This window comes from Notolabrus celidotus, chromosome 4 (assembly GCF_009762535.1).
Source record: "Notolabrus celidotus isolate fNotCel1 chromosome 4, fNotCel1.pri, whole genome shotgun sequence".
NCBI lineage: Eukaryota > Metazoa > Chordata > Actinopteri > Labriformes > Labridae > Notolabrus > Notolabrus celidotus.
The window spans coordinates 19,757,825-19,779,072 of record NC_048275.1 but is presented as its reverse complement, the minus strand read 5'-3'; the positions used below and the strand labels follow the sequence as shown (position 1 = coordinate 19,779,072).

The 21,248-nt window shown below is 42.2% G+C and overlaps 1 protein-coding gene across 1 annotated transcript in view; it reads right to left on the bottom strand.

The window, feature by feature from the left end:
* Positions 1-552: 552 nt before the first annotated feature.
* LOC117811584 (girdin-like) overlaps positions 553-21,248 on the bottom strand; it is an 82,624-nt gene continuing 61,928 nt past the window's right edge. The window contains 25 exon segments of the mRNA XM_034681944.1: positions 553-5,712; positions 5,714-5,757; positions 5,760-5,928; positions 5,930-5,992; positions 5,994-6,080; positions 6,082-6,126; positions 6,128-6,355; positions 6,466-6,684; positions 6,687-6,742; positions 8,242-8,331; positions 8,956-9,033; positions 9,966-10,019; positions 10,692-10,904; positions 12,568-12,645; positions 15,588-15,790; positions 16,511-16,603; positions 16,745-16,890; positions 17,091-17,277; positions 17,384-17,527; positions 17,661-17,938; positions 18,923-19,084; positions 19,218-19,394; positions 20,064-20,202; positions 20,421-20,545; positions 20,667-20,945. Of these exon segments, the coding sequence (XP_034537835.1) occupies positions 5,416-5,712; positions 5,714-5,757; positions 5,760-5,928; positions 5,930-5,992; positions 5,994-6,080; positions 6,082-6,126; positions 6,128-6,355; positions 6,466-6,684; positions 6,687-6,742; positions 8,242-8,331; positions 8,956-9,033; positions 9,966-10,019; positions 10,692-10,904; positions 12,568-12,645; positions 15,588-15,790; positions 16,511-16,603; positions 16,745-16,890; positions 17,091-17,277; positions 17,384-17,527; positions 17,661-17,938; positions 18,923-19,084; positions 19,218-19,394; positions 20,064-20,202; positions 20,421-20,545; positions 20,667-20,945 (3,654 nt within the window). The 3' untranslated portion in view covers positions 553-5,415.

Sequence of the window (21,248 nt, the reverse complement as noted above, 5' to 3'; positions counted from 1 at the left end):
AAAAATCTATGTCATGTAAAACTATTGTATCTATATTTAGGGCTTTCCAATGTATATTGAAAAAAGTTTTAACATTAATTTTAATGAAATGAGTTATCATCATTGAACCATGATCTGTGAGAATTACAGAACACCAATGGACTAAATCTGGATTTAAATGGTTAGTAACGAAGTTAAAAATTTGATTTAAAAAATATATATATTTCTATTGGGATTTTTTTGGGATTCTGACACTTTTGGATAATTGAATATGCCCCGGGTCAAATTGACCCAGGAACATTATTGCTGTTCCAGAGAAACGAACATAACAGGAGGGTTAAGCAGCAAACGTTGTTGATGAATTTCAGATCATGTTTCAGTAATTCTATATTTATGTTCTTTTGTTCTTTAAACGTCAAAGTGCTACACTGAGTGTGGAGCAGAAACAGAGGGTTGTGATGGGGGAGGTTTCTTCCATCTTTTTCATTCTTTCAGAGGTTCAGGTTTCTGCGATGGCTCAGACACTTAGTTGTGCATTTTTCAGTATATAACACAAAGACAAAGAGCACAAAGTAGTCTTGATGAATTTTAATTACATCAAATGGGTTTATGTAAAAAGTGGAAAAAGAGGAAAACACTGGGTCTCGTCATTAGCATCATGTTCAACACAGCAGCAGAAATCTGCACGCTCTGTTTGCACTGGACAGGTCACAGGTCACCTATACTCCGGTCAGATTTATAAACTGAGGGTTTTCTCAGAGAAGATACTTATGAGTTACTGAACTGTACAGAGAGAGTGTGTGTGTGTGTGTGTTTCTTTTCAGAGCAGGAAGCAGAGCGATACGTAAGAAGCAGTGAGCCGTGATGATGAATGATTCAAGCTAAGATGAAGCTACGATGAGTGTAGGGTTTGTTTCAGAGGCAAACTTTCATATAGGTGACCTGGAACTCTCCCATGATTCCTCTCTCTCTCTCTTTCTCTCTCTCAGATCACACAACCGTCACTCGTGATTGGCAGGCAAAGAGATGCCGATATCGCACAGCTGTCATGGCTTCCGTCCAAGTTCATTTGGCATCCTGGCGAATAAAATCCCCACTGAACACTGTCCTCCTCTCTGATTGGACAAAAGGAAGTGGGATGATTGGCTGATTGATTGCTCCATGCAGATTGTGACTGATGAGTCTGATAGCAGGTCCAGTTGATGAAATGTTTGGTGCCGACATGCTTTGAGAAGGTTTTGGTACGAGCCTGACTGAAGGTCGTCTTAAGTTGCTCATGCGTCCCGTTAACAAAAAGACTTGTGTTTTTATGATGGCAGGCAGAAGAAGGTCCCGATGCACAGAAGATCCAAAATGGAGTCATCAGTCTGGTTTAAGATCGCCCTTTTGGCTGAGGTGTGAACATTGGCACTTGAACCTTTAGTCTAAAGAGTCTAGTGCACATCTAGCAGTCTGTCACACTGAAGGACACGTGGCAGTGCAATCTGCCACAAATTTACTATTTGTAGAAAAACAAAAAACTCACGGCAACATTTTCTAGTAGTTTTCTGTTGTTTCCTTGATTCAAGGAAGAAAAAAACAAAACAGAGAAGGAAGCCACTTTTCTCTACTCAAGTGTCCCGGGATGAAAAGAAAGAAACAGGAAAGAAAAAGGGAAAACTGGGACGTACAATCTTTTCTCACTGTTGACGGTCTCAGCAGATTTACTCTACTAGGCTTCAGACACACAGCTCCAAGGCCACCTTTCTCTCTGAGTCCCAGGCAGCAAAGAGGAGTGAAGAAGAAAGAGAAGAAAAGAGAGACAGATTTGAAAATAAGGAGGCAAAGTTCAAAGAAACAAAAGAGGAAAGAGAGAAAAGAGAGAGTTAAAAGTCAGACACTATCAGTAGACAGTGATATACAAGAGCAGACAGGGGGAGCAGCCTGGATCTACATGCATTGTCAAGGGAACGAGAAGGGGGAAGGATTTCGGCGCTACACAGAAGCCATGCAGCAACAACAAGCAGCGTTAACACATCTCTCTCCTCCAGCAGGAAGCAGGAAGCAGTGAGCAGTCCACTTGACCAACAACACAAGAAGCATCATGGAGGAGGGACACAGGGACATCCTGGAGTCGGGGAACTCCTCGTATTGAGGGATTTCGGGACACAAACAGGCAAAGCGTTCATCCACTCCGATGGTGAAATGGCCCATATGCCAAACAGACCAGAGTCCGTCAGGGTCCCATCAGGCTCTGAGCAGGAGTTTGGCACCACAGGGACATTCAGCAACAAACAGGACAGGGAGGAGGGAGGGAGGGGTCAGGGGGGTGTCAGCTTAGAGAAGCAGGGGAGGCGAGTGCACGGCAGGCTGGACGACATCTGTTACACCATGTTTTAGGGTTCCCATGGAGACAAGACCGAACACCCCCTCCCTCCACCCCGATCCGTTTTTCTCCCGCTTGAGCAGCGCTCACTCACCACGCACTCACAGCATGGTAGCAGACGAGGGTGTGGGGGGGGGGGCGGGGTTAGCAGCTTTGCTGCGGCTCCCCACTCTGCTTTTAGACTTTCTGCCCTCCACATCTGTAGGACAAAGGCAATCTATGTTACATCTGTAGACAAGAACATTCATTGACTTTATATCTGCATATACTGGAGAGTGAGATAAATACAACAGAGCAACTTCAAACAGCAGAGCATAAAATCAGGAATAAATAAGGAGCTAGAGGCAGGAAGTACTACTCGTGTTGGCACATTACACCGCGCTCGTCATCGATTATAACTTAATGATTTCTAGAATCTGTACAAGATCTTGTCAGTCTTCACATGATCAAATATTAACCATTTTCAAATATGCACCTTTCATTCTCTCATCAGTTCATCAGTCAGGAGGACTAAAGTTTCAAAGGAAATGATGTGAGCTTCATCCACAAAACAATCTGAAAAACCCTCACAACTTACTCTCTGATCTCCCTGCTCCAATGACTCTGTCTACATAGGGGTGTGCGATATGACGATCTTAGATCGTGAAGGATTAGAATGTGACGACGATCTGCCAAAGCACAGAGATCCTAGAACCGTCTGTAGTGCACATTCTATCCCTCTTTGTTTTTTCTCTCTCTACTGAATAACACCATTTGTTAGTCCGCTTCATGTAAGCACTACAGACACACGTCTGTTGTGCCGCCATCCACACAGGCAAAACAAACAACTTTCACACAGGCATTTGATAAGGTCACTCGGTATGAGAAAACAAGTAAGTGCTGGAAAGATGGAACTGAATCAGTAACGTTTTATCTTGCAAAGGACATGATCCCCCAGCAGGTGTGCACCTTACTTCAATGTTGTGTTTAAGTTGTTTTTCATTTTGGGTTAAGAAAAGGAAAAGACTGACTAAAAGAACTTGATGTTATGCATGTCATTATTTCTGTTTGATGTTAATTGTACTTTGCACAAGTTTTCTAAATTGCTTAACTAAATTAAAAAGTGTTCAAACAGTAGGGGAGAAGGGGTTGGTTGTCACACGGGTTGGTTGGCACACTTGTTATATCTCGCCACCAGAGGGCACTGTCTCTCAAATTGGGGTATGGATATTTCCAGAATTAGGATCAGAGCTCACCTACATGGTCTTCTCTGGAGTAAGACAGCTGAACTTGAGGTGAGAGGACTTTTGTGTTTTTCATGTCAAATTGTAAATATTCAGCTCCTCGGTATTTTTCTTCTAGGCTTTAAACGATGGGTTTATAACAAAACAAGTGTTACCTTACAAAGTGTGAGGGTAAAGCTATAGTTTAGATTTTTATTAGCTAGCTCAGTACTTGTTAGATGGTTGTTAGCCTTGATGCTAGCAAAAAAAATCCAGTTGGGGTTGGTCGTCACATTCTCTTTGGGGTTGGTTGTCACATGTAACAACCATTCCCTATGTTGGCAAAATCATGCATGGTGAAATGAGTTGGAGTGCACAGACCCTACATTTACCATCACTGTAACTCAGACGGTGACTGCATGTAGCCTAGTGAGTAGGCCATATTGTTAGGCCTATTTGTTTTGGTCTTTATGTTGTTATATAGGCTGGCCTAAGATGTGTTTCCTGTTCATGTTCCTTGCTCATTTTATGTTAAAATGCATTCAGTTATGTAGGCCTATCACTTGTCAGTGCAATTAAACTTTCAAATTTAGTTCTCCTTCTTGCCTTTTTTAAAAAGATTTTTCCCATTGAACTACCATTGTGACAACCAACCCATAGTGTGTGACAACCATCCTCGTGATGGGGTTGGTTGTCACAATGTGTCAGAGTGTCTTTGATAATAATTGCCTCTTTGTTACAATGAGTTGGAAAATGAGAAGGATACACATTTCAAGCCAACACCTTAAGCTTCAATTAATGTAGGAATGACTATTTGAAAGATGTTGATGATGAGCAATCATCAAAACAGTAAAAGTGTGAACCAACCCCGTTCTCCCTTATCCTGTCTTAAAATATCTTTTATCCTTTTATCCGTTTAAGGCTATGATTTTAAAGAGGTAAATTGGTTTGTTTTACTGGTAATAACTTGTAAAATAGTCTGAATAATCTAAATGAAAGAATCATGATAAAATTGTGATCGTGATTTTGCAAAAATAAAAAATCCTGATATGATTTCTTTTCCCATATCGCACACCCCTACGGTCTACATATGATTTCATACTAATCACATCCACTGCTCTTCACTGTCAACTTTCACTTAACCCCCTGAGCCTCCCCCTCAGTCATTTTTAGAATGAAGCTTCATCATTTAGTCACCAGCCCAGGAGAACCCACCCAGAGCAGAACCCCGTCATCATCAATGAAAAGAAAACAAAGAAAAGTACAAGAACCAAACAGGTCACACCGTCCAGAAAAAAAAAAAGGAACATGAAGAGCATTTGATCACAGTGATCAAAATGACGGTTCAGGGTCAGACAGTAAAAGCCGTGCAACTGAGCGAGTGATGCAACTGAGATAAAGCGTGAACACACAGACAGCCGGGAGTGAAGCTATTATCTGACAAAGATTCTTCATTTAGATCTCAGGAAGTTACCGTCACAGCATCTGTCACACAGTGCAGAGACAGCTCTTCATGACAGGTTCACCTCCAATAGTTGCAGATAATAGCATAGTGTTATTAAGTGATACTGCTTCAATGAGGAAACAATAATATGGTAAAAGTGTTGGACAGAAGAACATTCTTCAAAGTCCCACCCTCAGTGAAAAGAACAGCAGAAAAAAAATATCAAACAGACAAATAAAAGAGTCAGAGTCGAGACTCAGCACCCTGAAGAACAGAAAGAAACAAAAACACCACACAGAGACGGACAGTGCTCGTATGAATACATGCAGAGGAGGACCATCTGTCTTTGATCCGATCTGTCGCTCTCCTCCTTGTTAGTCTGGTTTAAAAAAAGAGAAGGTGAGCAGGCCAGCACCTCCCTGTCATCACACACAGCCGTACTCGTACCACAGGGACTGGTTGTCCTCTGGGTTCAGTGGCTGATCTGAATTATTCACTTGACTGGGATCAGCGCCCTCATTAAACTCTGCGAGACTGGCTGGACTGGATCTTATCTGGCCGTTTGATTGGCTGTGAAGTGCCTGGTTTTGTGAGGGAATGTGGTGCGGGTTAGGAGGAGGAGGCGGAGGGTGTGTTTTATTTGAGACAGGAGGCCCGCTGATGTTGCTGACCCAGGGTGGGGTTAGTGACAGGAAGGGGAGGTTTTTGCCCGCCGACTCACCTAAAGATGGAGTCCATAAATACGGACTCTACAGTGAAGGACGGGCGAGGAAAGACTCAAGGGTGGAGAGGTCGGGGTCCTCCAGGCTATGGCAAGGTAAGGCTGAGAGACTGGGCAGAGGGGGGGTGTTGGTGTGGTGGTAAGGGGTCCCTTTAGGTTGGGCTGTGGGGTGGTACTCACTGGGTGGAGGCTGAGAGCGAACCCCAGCCTTGGCAGGAGGTGGATTGAGGAGGAGGGGATGGGTCAACGGACACAGGCTGCCTCTGGTCCTTTGAGAGCAGGTTCGTGGATGCTAGTGCGCCGCGTGGTGCCCTCAGCGGTGGAGATGACGCTGCTGGCCCGGGGCAGCGTGGAGGAGGCGGAGTCCATGGCGTTCAGAGACAGATGTAGCTCTGACCTGCGAGGACAGGCTGGAGGCGGACCGGCATGGAGCCTCTTACACGGGTGCTCTCCGCCTTACGTAGGGTGGGGCGTCCTGGCTGTCCAGCAGATCTCGGTGGGCGATCAGAGCTGACTGGCGCGGCTTTCCCACTGGAGGAGCGTAGTATGCCACGCCCCTTTGTTGTAGTGCGTTCTTTCTGCATGTGCTCAGAGGAAGTGGAGAGGCGAGGAGAGTCTACAGTGAGGTTCTCCTGACTGCCAGACTGTGGAGCACAAAGAAAACAAAGTCATAAACCGAACAGAACGGCGTATCTCTCATCTACAGGTTGATCTGAACAATAAAATATGGCGTACAAAAACATTGAGGTCTCACCTCTGCAGGATACGATCCACCCTCATCCAAAAACTGCTGCAGGGACGCACCTCGTCTCTGGGATTTTGGTCTGTGGAGCTGACCGGGGATTCCCGCTGCAGTGGATGGGTCGAGGGACCTGCGCAGCCCCAGGGGGCTCTGATGGGGGAGCGTGAGGAGTTGGCTGCTGGACGGGCTGCTGCCACTGCTGGACCACACCTCCTGGTCTAAACCTGAGGCCTGAACTCTCCGCTGCTCTCGCTGTGAGAGGTCTGCTGAGGCAGCCGATTCAACGTGGCTGTGGAATCGAAAGCAAGTGATAAGGACACGGAGAGAATCTGTGACGTCTATCACTAATAGGGACTGTACTCATAATAATACAGACTTTAATGTCAAGATACATTTCCAACTATTATGCAGGGGATTTAATGGTTATCTTCTTTTTTATTTGTTTATTTTTCTCTACGAAGAATGCAGACATAACAAATGTACCATATCTTATTAAACTGCTCTAAACTAACTGTTGAGGCCATTATCAATCAATCAATCGATCAATCAGACTTTATCTATAAAGCGCTTTTCATACAATAACTTGTAACACAAAATGCTGTACATAAAAACAACTTAAAATAGAATAAATTAAGAAAAAGATCCCTACCCCCAGCCCGACCCCAATTCAACCCCACAATCCTAAGGCTAAGAACATAATATGCAACAATAGTAATAAAAACAAAAAAATTAATAAATAGATACAAAAAAAAAGAAGAAGTTGCTGAACAAACTGATGGAAACGCTCTCATGATATCTTAATGAGGAACACTGGGGTTAAACAGATGTTAAACTCAACACGGAAATTAAAATCACCAAATTAAATAAATGTCTAAGATAACAAAACACTAAATATTAAACCAGTAAAATAAAATAAGATGCTATACTTAAAATAAATAAGTATATAAATAAATAAAGTAGAATAAAAGTGACTCAAATTTGAAATAGATAATACAAATAAATAAATAAATAAATAAACTGTTAAGAATAAAACTCAGCTAAAAGCCAGACTAAAAAGTAGGTCTTGAGTTTGCTTTTAAAATGTTGATGCTCTGTGCCGCCCTCAGATCTTCAGGTAGTGAGTTCCACAGGCGTGGGCTGTGATAATAAAAAGCTGCCTCACCATGAGTCTTTGTCTTACCTTTGGTACAATTTAAAAGTCCACTACTTGAAGACCTGAGGGCTCTCACTGGCTCATGATAAAAGCAAATCTGATAAATAAGAAGGGCCAAGACCATTAAGAGATTTAAAAACCAATCAAATAATCTTAAAATCTATTCTAAAACATTATTTTTCATGCCATCCCATGCCTCATGTCTTGGTTTTGATTACTTATTCACATAAACTGTTCCATCCATCACTGATTTAAGAAAAGACAACTTACATGAATTATTATTATGATGGAAATTCAACAAGATGTCTGTCTGCATCAAATCAAGCCTAAAACACTACATGTATTTAATGTTTTATCATGTTTGTTCCATCGTTCAGAGTAAATGGAACTGTTCCCATTTGGATTTGTTCAACGGAAACAAAAAGATTGAATGCAGCTACAGTAAAAGTCAGCATCTCTCAAAGTGCACGGCTCCCCTCATAAGGGGGTTTGCAGAGGAGAAAAACTTGTAACCCACTCAAACAGATCAAGTTTTTAATAAGACACATCAAGGTGAGAAATACAGAATGACAAGAAGAAAGGGAAGAGTGGATGAGAGGAAAAGAAAGGGAGGGTAAGGGAAGGGAGGAGCATACCTTTGCCCTCCAGAGGAGAAGTGAGGTGGGAGTTATTGTTACTATTACTACTGGTGGTCCTGTTGCTATGGAGACTGGTGGGTCTGGAGGCTGGGTAAGGGACAAGAGGGAAAACACAAAGACACGTACACACAAAACTTACGCAGTTAGGATATATATATATATATATAAACAAATACACACTTTCTATGTATTCCCACAGACATGCACAAACAAAGCGTAACACCTTTGTGAACGCTAACAGCGAGAGCGTCTCCTGCTGGGGCAGCAGATGGCACACGCCAGGCAGAGGGACAGGAAGGGCTCAGTGCCAGGCTGCAGCCCCAATATGTCCAGCAAATACACAAAGCAAGGACTGACAGAGAGGACAGGGGACGCCTAAATCCAAGAACCAACCCACCTTAGAGGAAACTGATAAGACAACGCTGAATACCAGCAGACCATAGACGGAGTTAATTAGTAATTAAAAGAAGACAAAGGAGGTGTGGTTCAGTGTTCAACTTAGGAGGAGAGATAGAGAAAAAGGAAGGAAAGCAAAAGGAGCGGTGACAGTGTGACCTTGCTTTGAGTGTCTTTGTAGGGACAAGCTCAGCTGGAAACCAGGAACCGTGAAATCATCTCAAACCGGTTTCAGGACATCAAATTAGAAAGTAAAATGAAGTGCTTGTATGCAATGTAGTAAACCAGCCCAGGGAGTGCAGAGTGGTCACTTACTACAGATGCTACAGGGCACTCTGCACGTAACGCCCCGCTCAACAGGAGGAGACAGAGCACTGCTATACACCTGCAGGCCTGATGTAAAACACACACACACACACACACACAGCTGGATGTGACAAATGACCTCACACTACTCCTAAGTGCTGCCTGCAGAGCAACAAGCACAGTTTAATATCTCTTATTAGATCCACACACACAGTAGAGGCTCAGAATTAAATAGTGGAAACTTTGTGGGAGCTACAAAACTTGTCGGAAAAATCGATAACGTCTCTGGAAGATGACCTACGGGCTGTTACTCCATCAGTAATGTTGCTGGATTTCCATTTCCTGCAGCCATAACAGAGACACAACAGGAAATGGGTCTCATCATCATATGATGTATTGGATTTAATAAGTACATTCTGGGAAGTCATCAGCTAAGTAGACTCCAGGTGGGGCACTAATGGAGCAGCAACTGAAGGACCTGTTGGAAGTATAGTAGCATTTCAAACAGCATAGAGTGAGCTAAATTTACTCTGTGCATTAGTCTGAGAGTAATTTGTAAAAGTAAAGCAGATTGACGGTAAAAATACTAACGTGTTTTAAAAAAGACACAAAAACCCGACAGTGGATAGAGTGTAAAACTAGATTAAGTGCAGGGTAATGTGTGTCGTGTTTTGTGGACTGTTTAACAACTGGGTCAGCGACATTAGAGTGACACAGAACTGATGATAGTTGTCTGTCCGCAGATTAACTGCCCTGGATAACATCCTGAAGTCTGAATTAGTGTCAATCCTACTTTCAATGGAGGCTCCAATCTCTCCCTCTTTTGCACACACAAAAAATTACTCTCCAACTGGAGATCAGGCTTAATGGAGGAGCAGGAAAGAAGCCCAAAGATTAGCAATGGGCTTGCTGAGGACATGACCTGTTTTTAGGGGCTATCTTTCTTTTTTTCTACTTTGAAGCGTGGTTTGTTCTGTTTGAACATCTACAGTTGGACGTTGTTGTCTGTTGAGGCTTACCTTGGCTTTTTGGTTCTCTAAGGAAACCGGCGACATCCTCACAGGACGCATTTTCTGTTGGAACAAAACAGAGTAATAAGACAAAACTACCTTCAAACTATTCTCTCAAATTAGTTAGACCTCATCCTATGGATGCACCAATCCAATCCTGGTATCGGATATCGTCTAGATCAGACTCAAAAAGCTAGATCGGATATCGGTGACAAGGGGACGATATATAGTGCCGATCCATATGGCAGATCTATTCATCTCAGTTCTATGCTTTTCTGTGTTTACAACTGCCATGTGCGTCTTCTGAGGGAAACATTTTTTTTTAATACATCATATTTAATTCCTCTTATCCACTGATGAGGTTTACAGTTGAATTGTAATATCTGTTGGTTATGAAGATTAACTCACAAAACTGCTGGTAATCTCTTGAATAATGATACTGTCAGTTTAAAATGTCATTCTATTTTGGTTTACAAAGTCAGAAAAGCCTGAAGTTGCCAAAACATGATGCTAAACTCACATAAAGGAATGGAGATTGTTAAATCAATACCAGGATCGGATCGGCTAGTATCGGTATCGGCAGATACCAAAGCCCAGGTATGGATATATGTATCGGGACCTACAAAGTAGGATCGGTGCATCCCTACCTCATCCTCATATCTGGAATGCAGTGATTCATAGCTACTACGCCTGTTTTTCTTAAATCAAATCTTTAAAATGAAACTCCATCCTGACCTTTGACCTGCAGTCGCTGCTTTGTCCTGCTGTGCCGTGCACTGGGGAGTGTAAGCGTGGCGCAGTCGATGGCGTTGGTGGAAAAGGCAAGCTCCTTCATACGCTGCCCACTGCGTCTGCTGCCGCCAGTTGGGCCATCATCTCCAGGTTCAGTGCCATCGAGGTTTTCAATGCTGCCTGCCACCGCCATCGTCTGCAGCAGATCATTCATAGCTGAAGGGACGGAGAGAGGAAAGTAAGGACTGGAACATGATGATACAACACATCCTTAATATGCTGTAAGCTAAATGAAGTCCTGTGACTTCAGGAAATGTGACTCAGGGCTACTAAATTAAATAGACTAAAGTAACATTTTAGAGCAGTAAAAGTTGGTCAAGCTGCTTTTGTTTTTTCACATTGCCTCAATAAAGAAGCAGACCATATTCAAACTAAATAACTAAATCCATCTAATATAACAAAAATAAAATACAGCATACTGAAACTTAAGGGCTCATGCAGGCACTCGGGTGTTATAAAAGCCCATCAAATATTCAAACAAATACAAAGTGCACAAAGATGGCAGCTTCACTGTTCTTGAATCTTGCTATAGGATTAATCATCGCAGGATACTTTTTGGGGCGGGTGCCTTATAATACCAAGACGCTGTTGTCTTTATGCACTTTGTTTACTGAGCTGTATACGGCGGTAAGTAGTAAGAAGCATGAAAGCATGCAGAGCTGCGTGAAGCGGCAGAGGCAGCACTGTACAATAAAAGATCGGCGCCTGGTTTAGAATGAAGGAAAGTCCATGTCAGCAGAATAAGATCTGAAATGCAGCACGCTGACAGAGGAGAGAGAGAGGAGAGAGAGAGAGAGAGAGAGAGAGAGAGAGAGAGAGAGAGAGAGAGAGAGAGAGAGAGAGAGAGAGAGACAGAGAGAGAGAGAGAGAGAGAGAGAGAGAGAGAGAGAGAGAGGCAAATACGGCTCCATTTCAAGTCCTCCATGGTGAGTGCGAGTAGCAGTGATCCGGCGGTTGGTGATTCTATTTAGTCATGCTGCAACCAAAAATGGGAGCAAATACACCACAGGCGCATGAAAGGCAACCCGCAGTCTCGCCCACCCTCTCACCTGAACACACTTTTAAACACACAAACACACCCACACTCAAGCCTTTCATTCAAGATACACAAACAAAATGAGACCACATAGCACATGACAAAGCTGCCCGATGCATAGTGATTAACACATTCATTAAAGTGAAGGATAAGCCTTCATAGATGAAAATCAAATTGAAACACACTATAAAAGAGATAGAGAATAATTGCTAAAAAAGAGCATGAGAATAATCCTATTTTTTTTCCTGTTTTCTTCCATCAATACATTCAGATTATTTCCTTTTTGGGATGTTTGTGTTGTTTATTTTTCTGTTGTTAGTGAGAACAAAGTGAGACTACATTGGTGACACGTAAGAGTATATACTCTACAGGAGGGAGCGTAGGCTGCACACAGGGCGGGGCTGCTTAAAGGACGGTGGGTGAACTGGGAAAACGTAAGAAGAGGACGAGTCACCGATGTCACTACATGCAGCATTGCGGTAGGATGAGTGAGTGATGATTATTCAACTAGAATGTTTGGATGAACGAGTGCAGACATCTCGAAAAATTTATCAAGTAACAGAAGCACTGTTTTACACAAAACTTTTGGAAATAATCCCAGTTCAATGACAAAAGGCCTTAAAAGAGCTCTGACTAAAAATCTAAAACCTGAAACTGTCACACCCAAATCTGCAGGCACCCTGACATCAGTGACTCTTCCTCCTTTGTTTCTCCCAGTGAGACAAAGAGAGTGAGAGGAGAGCAGAGGAAGAAGGCCAGCGTGGCGGCTAACGGAGGTCTTACACATGGAGCGCCGGTAGATGGCCTTGGCCTTGTCTTTGTCCTTGGATCTGTTCCTCATGAAAGGCAACCTTTTTATAGCTGTCAGAGCACAGCCAGAGACAGACAGACAGACAGCCAGAGAGACGGACAGACAGACAGGGAAGAGAGAGCGACATAACAAGCCCGAGGGAGGTGGAGGAAAAGAAAGCAAAAGAAAAAAGGGGGGGCAGAACAGGGGGACGTGGTTAACATTTTCGTAGAGAGAGCCAGGGGAGGGATGCAGAGAGAGCCGAGCCCCTGGACACTCAACTGGACAACAGACACAATGCAATCGACAAAACAACTACCAAATGTTACTCAGGAGGGGTGGGTCATCATTTTTAAAAAGTAGCAATGATTAGCTTGCATTGTTTATGAGATTCTTGTCAAGTGCTTTTCAAATGCACTAAAATGCCTCCTACAAAGTTCTTTGGATTCTGCATAATATTTTTAAGGGCAGACTTCTGTACACACACACAAAATATACAAACAAGTACAAAAAAATGTAAACACATTATCCAATACACACAAACACTCCCACACATCAACCGGCTCAAAGCATCACACTCCAGCATTCGTATGTTCATGACATGATTGCTTTCATTTGCAGCTAACTTCAAAGTAAGACAAACTCTGCACCACAACACAACTGTCACAAGGTTACACCTACATGAAACACAGAGGATGAAGAATATTAAAGGGTGCAACCAGAGGAGAGAAAAATTAAAGCAGGGGTTGACAGCAACAGAGAGGAACGTTTGTTTGTCAGATAAGTTATTGTTTTACATGTTTGACTCGTATTTTTTTTCAAATGTCTCGTTTTTTTTATACCTGTAGTGTTATCCTTGTGTGTTCTTTAACCCTCCTGTTATGTTGCGGGTCAAATTGACCCTTTTTAAAGTCTATTTTAGGCAATATATGCCTTCCAAACCAGATAAATGCAGCATAAAAATCTGGGCAGCATGTGACAGAAGAGGTGTGGTGTTAATTTTTCAATATTACTTCATAAAAATAAAAAAAATTCAAAAAATAAAATAAAATAAACAAAAAATCTATGTCATGTAAAACTATTGTATTTATATTTAGGGCTTTCCAATTGACTTTAAAAAAAGTTTTAGCATTAATTCTAATGAAAAACGAGTGAGTTATCCTCATTGAACAATGATCTGTGAGAATTAAAGAACACCAATGGACTAAATCTGGATTAAAATGGTTAGTAATGGAGTTCAAAATTAGATTTTTTGGGGTTCTGACACTTTTAGATAATTGAATATGCCCCAGGTCAAATTGACCAAGGAACATTATTGCTGTTCCAGAGAAACGAACATCAGGAGGGTTAATTTGACTTAATGTTTACATCTTACTTAAAAGTTACCAAAAGCATTTCTGTTTATTTGTCTAAAAATAATGATGTATACTTTTAGTAGAATAACGATAACCTTTATGATCATGCGTTAGCCACACATGTCTATGACCCTTGGTTTTCCCCAAATAACTTAGCAACTCCCATATAATACTTGCTTACTATAATAGTACAAACCTTTTAACTTGCACTGTTTCATTTTGTAGTAAAACCTCTACTTTTAACGTCATGCATCAACAGAAAGTCAACCAACAGGCATTGCACCTTTTAATAGCTTTGATGCTACATTAGAGGGCGTTTCTCGGATATTTACAGGTGAACTGCACAGATCAGCAGGTTGACCTGACTGTGAGTGAGAGCTAAAAGAGCCTTTGGGCACTATGAGAAAACTTGAAAAGTGAACCGGACCTATCACAAAATATTCCTCAAGTGTTTGAATCACATGAGATGCGCTTGATTTCGCTTGACACCTAAGTTGTTTTAAAATAGTTCTGCCCTAATTTCCTTCATGGTAACATTTTAGGACTCATGATGGACAGATGAGGGCTGAAAGTCTGGTGAGCTCACTACTGTTTTATCTAAGCCATCAAATCCAAACCTACTGTCTTTATCCCTGACAGCCGCTGACTCAAGAATGACATCACTTGAGGTAAATATTTAAACTTTGTGCAACTACAAATGGCTTGGTACATTTTTCTCATGTGTAGTTGTACTTCCCAAACTGTGTCATTGCGAGATTTTGATGTATTAAATCAGTGAAGACAGAATTAAAATGTATGTCACTTTACTTACAAAAATAAGTGTTATTTTAACTTGCAATTAAAAAAATAAAATAAATAACAAATGCTTGCTCTTAGGAGAAAGTGTCTATATTTTCAGCTGGTTTTGTATCAGATTAGCAAAGCTTTCAGATATCAAGCGCTCCCATCATTGTTTCAAACACAGGAAAAACTAACTTTCTTTGTACCAGGTTCCAGGTTCAGAGTAAACCTTTTAGTGCTGCGCAGCTCATCCGTAACTTCTCGAACAGCTGAGTGACATGGACAATGGACTCACGAAAACATGCCCTGAGAGACGTGACAGTCGGTTCACAAACCCCGCCCACCCTCCCCATCCGCAGCATACCATTGGTGGACCCCTGCCCTTGGGCATGTGACTGCTGCCCTCTCCTCCCTTCGCAGAGAGAGATAAAGAAGCAAAGGAGCAGTTAGGGGAGGAAAGACCCATTCAAACCACTCGACCAGTACATCCCTTCCCACTTTCACACACACACACACACATACACACACATACACACACACACAATCAGAAGTGTTTTCTGCATGTTTTATATATGTATTTGTGGTGAGTGTATGGATACGTGTCAGTAGGAGACTATTCAGCAACAAATAGAACCCTTTGGGATCTGTTTAGATTACTGCTGTCTTTGCCTGTGTGTCCAAATGTGTATGAAATATTATTTGAATTCATATATTATCACGGCTAAGTTCACTATACTTTGTATGTTAAGCTGAAAAAAGCTTTGTGCAGTAAACTGGGACAGTCATTTACCCTCAGCATATGTTCTTTCATTCATGGTTGAAACTAACTAAACTTGGGTCCACTGCCAAGTGTGTGTAGGCGCTTTGTTTGAACTCACTGTTGCTCCTCTTTTGTGCGAGTGTGTCGTCTAGTGAGTTGGAGCCAGAGCCGATGGAAGAGCTGTCCTGGCTGTCCTGAGGGAAGCTCAGGAAACCATCACCATACTCTGAACGAGAGGGGGTTAGTGTAAGAGAGCGCATCCTCTCCCTGCTCCTTGGCTTGATCAGCTTCTTCATCTTTGAAGTGATCCAGTTGCCACGCCTGCATGGAGAGAGATTGAAACAAAAAGACAATAGGAGTAAAACAGGAAGGTTGATACATAATGACACTAAAAGATTATGGGAGCTGAAAAGATTTGAACTCAATTTGAAGGTTGTGTATCAGCTTCTATATCTTTCAATTGATAATACAGAAGGCAGTAATGTTGCAGTATACAGCTGTTAAAAGCTCTGCAGACCATTAATATTTGATGCATCACTTCCTAAAGCTGCAGTATGAATGCTCTGTTGCCTTACCCAACTCAAAGACACATATACAAACAGTTTAAACATTAAAATGTACTATAATACATGTTAGAGCCATAGAGTTATTTGAGTGTATGTGCCTTTAATTGTCATGCTGCAGGTAATTGGTGCTGCCAAATGGGAGCAACTGAGCATGTGTGCTGCAATGTGTGCTTTCATCTGAGCAGGACAAGGAGCAACATTATTTCATACCGTAGCTTTGTTTGGTTTTGTATAGTTTTGTCACTTTTGTGGAAATATAAGTTATAGCAACAAGAGAGGGTATTTTGCTTGTCTATATTTTTAATAAATTCTTGGTTTGTTTATTTTATACGGCATTCATTTCTTTTTTAGTAAACCTACTTTACAACGCACGAGTCAGGAAGGTTAGTCCTGCAGAAGTGGCAAAATATGTTTTTTTCTAAAAGTTGCCACTACAATACATTTACACAAAGTAACTTCTATGTTTTTAGTTTACCTGCGTGGTGGAGAGGGGTCATAGAACTTGTACTGGTCCATGATTTTCTCCTCAAGCTTCTCCTTCTGTCTCCTCAGCTCGTTTAGCTTGTCTCTGATAGTGGAGAAATATGACATGATCCAATTAGACAGACAAGACTAAAAATGCATGAAACCCAAATCTACATTACAAGCCACTAATTCAGTCAGACTGTCAGCTCTCTGTTTGAAAGAACAGCTATCATCAGGGGTTTACATGTATTGTCTTTGCTCCACGTGGTACAGGTCTTTGCTCTCCATGGTCTGCTCCAGTAGTGTGCGATTCTGTAGCATCAGAGTCTGGATTTGGTCCAACAGGTGACGATTTTCTTCCTCTAGATTCCCTTTCAGCTGGCTCAACAGCTAACACACACACACAAACACATAGGCATATCAAAGACTTGCTGAGATGCCTGAATCAACAGCAAACATGATACATCAAAAGGGGATAAGCGTTCCACAACACAGCCGGCTTTAGAAGTCTTCTCAGTTATGATATACTAACAGGATATTGGGCCTTACAAGCATATCATTTGAAAGACTAAAGAAGTCTGCCTCCTTACTTCACACTGGTTGGTGAGCTTGGTGGAGGTGATGTCCAGCTGCTGGTATTGCTCCTTCAGTTTAGAGAACTCAGCCTCTAGCTTGGTCTGCTCCAGCTTTGCACTGTTCAGCTGGCTCTTTGCGTTCTTATGGTCCAGCTGAAGGTTGTCATTGTCCCTGATCAGCTGACGATAGGAAGAGTTCAATCTGAGGAGAGAGAACAGGGACTCAATACAGAAGGTTTCCAAATAAGGAAAAAAAAACAGAAACAAAGGGTGTTAGGGTTAACATCAATAGTAAGGGTTATGCTGACCTGTCATTCTCATCTTTGAGCTGTTTGCACTGGTCGGCTGTGTCTTGGTGTGTTTGGTTTTCCAGTGCAATTTTTTCCTGCTGTGCCTTTAGATTTTTCTCAAGATCTTCCACCTCTCCCTTCTTATGCATGAGCTGTCTGTACCTAAATGCATCAAAACATCCACATATATTACACATCTTTCAATGAGTTACAATAGGAAACACCCTCTAGTTACAAAGATTGGATGTTAGGTTAGGAATGTCAGTTGAACTCGAAACTGTAAGCCCAGTCTTACTTGTCCTCCAGGTCCCTGTGCTGCTGCTCCAGGCTCTTGTGTGAGCTCTTCAGGCCCCCGTACTTCCCAATCAGGGCTTCATACTCTGATGCCTGCCTTTCGTGGAGCGCTGCCAGCTTCTCATGATCACGGAGTAGTAGCTCGTATGTAGACCTGAGCTCTTCTTTATCCTTCAGAGCTCCTTCTCTTTCACCCTCCACACTGGTCTGCTGGGTCTGCAGCTGGGCATTCTGTGCCATGAGGGCAGCACTCTGTGAGCTTAAGGTGGAGTTCTCTACCTACAGAACAAGAGAGAAGTAAAGAAAAATTAAACACTGGGTGGGAAGACACACATGGGCATATCGCCAATGGGTATGGTGAGGAAAATTTACAGAAGAATTGGAAAGCTATGAAGACTGAGGTTGATAAGACTGGCATCAGACTCTCAATTACACACTTTGTCATCCATTTAAAAATATCAACAGTGAATTTCACTGTGATCTGTGAAGAAGTGGGCTTCTCCAATGAAACGTGAAAGATCCCAAGGGTAAAGTTTGTAGAAATTGTTGTTGCTTTGGTCTATAGGGGGCACTGTGTCTCTTTTTGGTTAGTCATCCCTCCCTTTACTGTGTGCTACATCTACAAAGCACCAAAATGAAAACAGTTTCTTTTCATGTTTATTTTGTGGTCACAGTAGTTTCCTGGTGTGAAATACCTCTTCCAGTCATGATTAGAGTGTGTTTATGTGTGTGCTTATACTTTCAAATACACATCTAGTCTCTCTATATCTTTAAACAGAAACATCTTGTATCCCTCAACAAATACACAGACACCTGCTTAAATATTCCCCTGCAGAAACACAACCCACTCACATGAAGAGGCCCACGAAAGTACACACAGAAAGAGCTTGAAGTTAATATGGTCATTGTAAATCCTGTCACCCATAAGCAGGGTTTGATTTGCTGCCAAACACGGAGCACAAGTCTAAATCCAGGGAGCTAAGCGGCCTGCCAAGGCCACTAAAAAAATACAGCAATGTTGAAAGAGGACTAGACACCCTGCATCTTATCTTTTAGATGCAGAATAGTTTATGTTGTATTATTTATATATTTTTTGGAAAAATATCCAAAGAAATATCTGAGGTCTTCTTTGACTACTCAAGGGTCTTGGTGTACTACTATACCTAATGCTTTTGAATCTGTTTCCTTAATTTTTCCTCTTCAAGAAAGCAGAGATCCAGTCCCTCGTTGACATGTCACTGTGTATGGCATATGAAGGATTACCTGCAGCTTGGCGTTCTGTGTCTGTAGAGTTGTATTATTCTCCTGTAGAGAAGCAGTTTGTCTCTGTACGGCCACTATCTGAGCCTGCAGATTGGAGCTCTGAGTTTCCAGTTGTTTGAGCTGGCTCCTCAGGGCTGCCTTCTCAGCCTGCAGTGTGGCATTCTGGACAACACACACCATAGAGAGATACATCAAATAATAGAATACCTCCAGAGAAACAGGCACAACTCAAATGTACTGCATGTGTATTTGAAACATCATATACGCCATCCTCAGCCATCCTGTGCCAACTTACGTTCCTCTCCACCTCAATGAGTCTGTCTTTGACTTTCAGCAGCTCCCTGGTGGCCTCATGACTCTCCTTCTCCCATTTACTGACAGCCTGAGGGTCTTCCCCTCCTTTAGGGGGCGAACTCAGCACCATCCTCTCCTCTTCTTCTCTCTGGCGCAGGGCCTCATAGTTTTTCTTCACCTGAAGAGAGATACAAACACACTATAAAAGTTTGTTTTTCCTCCTAAAATTAATTCTACAACATTAATGTTCAAAATATCTTTGAGTAAAGTATTGCTCCAGGCTTGACAGTTAAATAAGTAAATGATGAAGGGGAGAATATAGAAGGGGGTTATTACAGGAGTAATTGTAAAGTAGGTAGGAAACAGCATCCATTACAGATTCACAGCTGAACTCAGTTCAGGCCACAGTGGCCTCAACTTTTCCCCTCTACCCTTCAGCTTTTGATCTGATTTGTGTCGGCAAGTTCAAAACACAAACACCTCCCCGAAGGAAAGCAGACATCTTCCACTCCTCTCCACCTCTTTCACTGACTCCTATCGCCAAATAAATAAATAAACTGGCGATAGGAGGGGAAGAGTGGATGAATTAATAATGCAGCAGCGTTGAGATGCCCTCAGTGTTTTCAGTGCTTTCTAGTGTTTGGATTGCTGGAGAAAAATTTAGAACATGTTGTTGTTAAATGGATTGGCTGAGAGATTGACGTTTTGGCTTTTGGGAGCTTGGATGTGCTTTTATACAGGGTTGTCTCTATTTTAGTTTGTTAAGAATATGTGTCCAAAATACTGTAAGTTAGGCAGTTATTTCTCTATCTTAAAGGTGGGAGTTGTTTATGTGTCTGTTACTGACCGTTTTGAGCTCCTGGCGAAGTTGTTGGTTGAGGTTGGATGACTCTTGCAGTCTGGCCTCTAGGGCGGCGATCTTCTCCTCTTTAATCTCCAAAGATGATTTCAGAGTTGACTCCAGTTTGGTCTCCAGGAGCTTAAACCTAAAAATCAATACTTAAGTTAGTGCTGTGTGTAAAATTTGTATGTTTGTGTGTCCAGTTTGCACCGACAGCCAGGCCAAACTGACTTCTTGGCAGAAGCAGAGAAGCAGGTGGGGGTGATCTTGGCTAAAACATGTCCTGCAGGATAAACCGTTTTAAAAGCCGTCACAGAACAGTGAAATATTTTGGCTTATGTATGCCAGTTTGTGAGATAATACCTGTCATCAGAGCCCTCGTCATCTAGCAGCCTTTCCTTGTTCAGCCCAATTTTTTCCAGCTCATGGGTCAGTTTCTCCAGATCATTATTCATCTGCTGAGTCCGCAGCTTCTCACTCACAAGTTCCTGTTCACACAGAGCAACACAGTAGTAAGTAAAACTGGACATTACTGGCTCCTTCCAAATACTCATATTGTAAATTTATTTTAATCATTTTAGACTGTGATGCTGTGATGGCTCCTCTTACCTCCCTGAGTGTGATAAGAGTCTTCTTATCAATGCTAGACTGTTTGACCAGCTCCTTGTTTTCCCTCTCCAGATCTTTGACTCTTGTGCAGGAGTCCCTGAAGAAGATCATCTCCTTGCCCATGTTGCGGTTCTCTTTCTCTAAGGAAGAGATCCGCTGGTTGCTGTCATCCAGCTTGGCGTCGCGGATCTCGGCCTGCTGCCTCAGCCGCTTGTTCTCCTTCTCCAGAAGCTTCTTGTCTTTCTCCAGTACGGAGCTTTCCTGCTCCAGAGTCTTGTTCTGGTGGAGATGTAATGGAGAAGATTCAGATCATTTTGTGGGATTATTTTTAGCCACTTGCCTTGTAAAGGGTTAGAAGTGGATACAGATTTATATAACGTGGCAAAAAAAACAATTTTGAGAAATAATCTGGGATAATCCGAACTCTGCTTGGCAACACTCAGAAGTTTTATTAAAATGAACTGAATGAGCCGCAGTAATGCTTTGGAGCTAAATAACAAATTATCAAGCTTTATTTAATATGGAAAGTACTCAAAACTGCTGAATCACATACTCAGTCTCAGTCTGGACTTCAACTTTTAG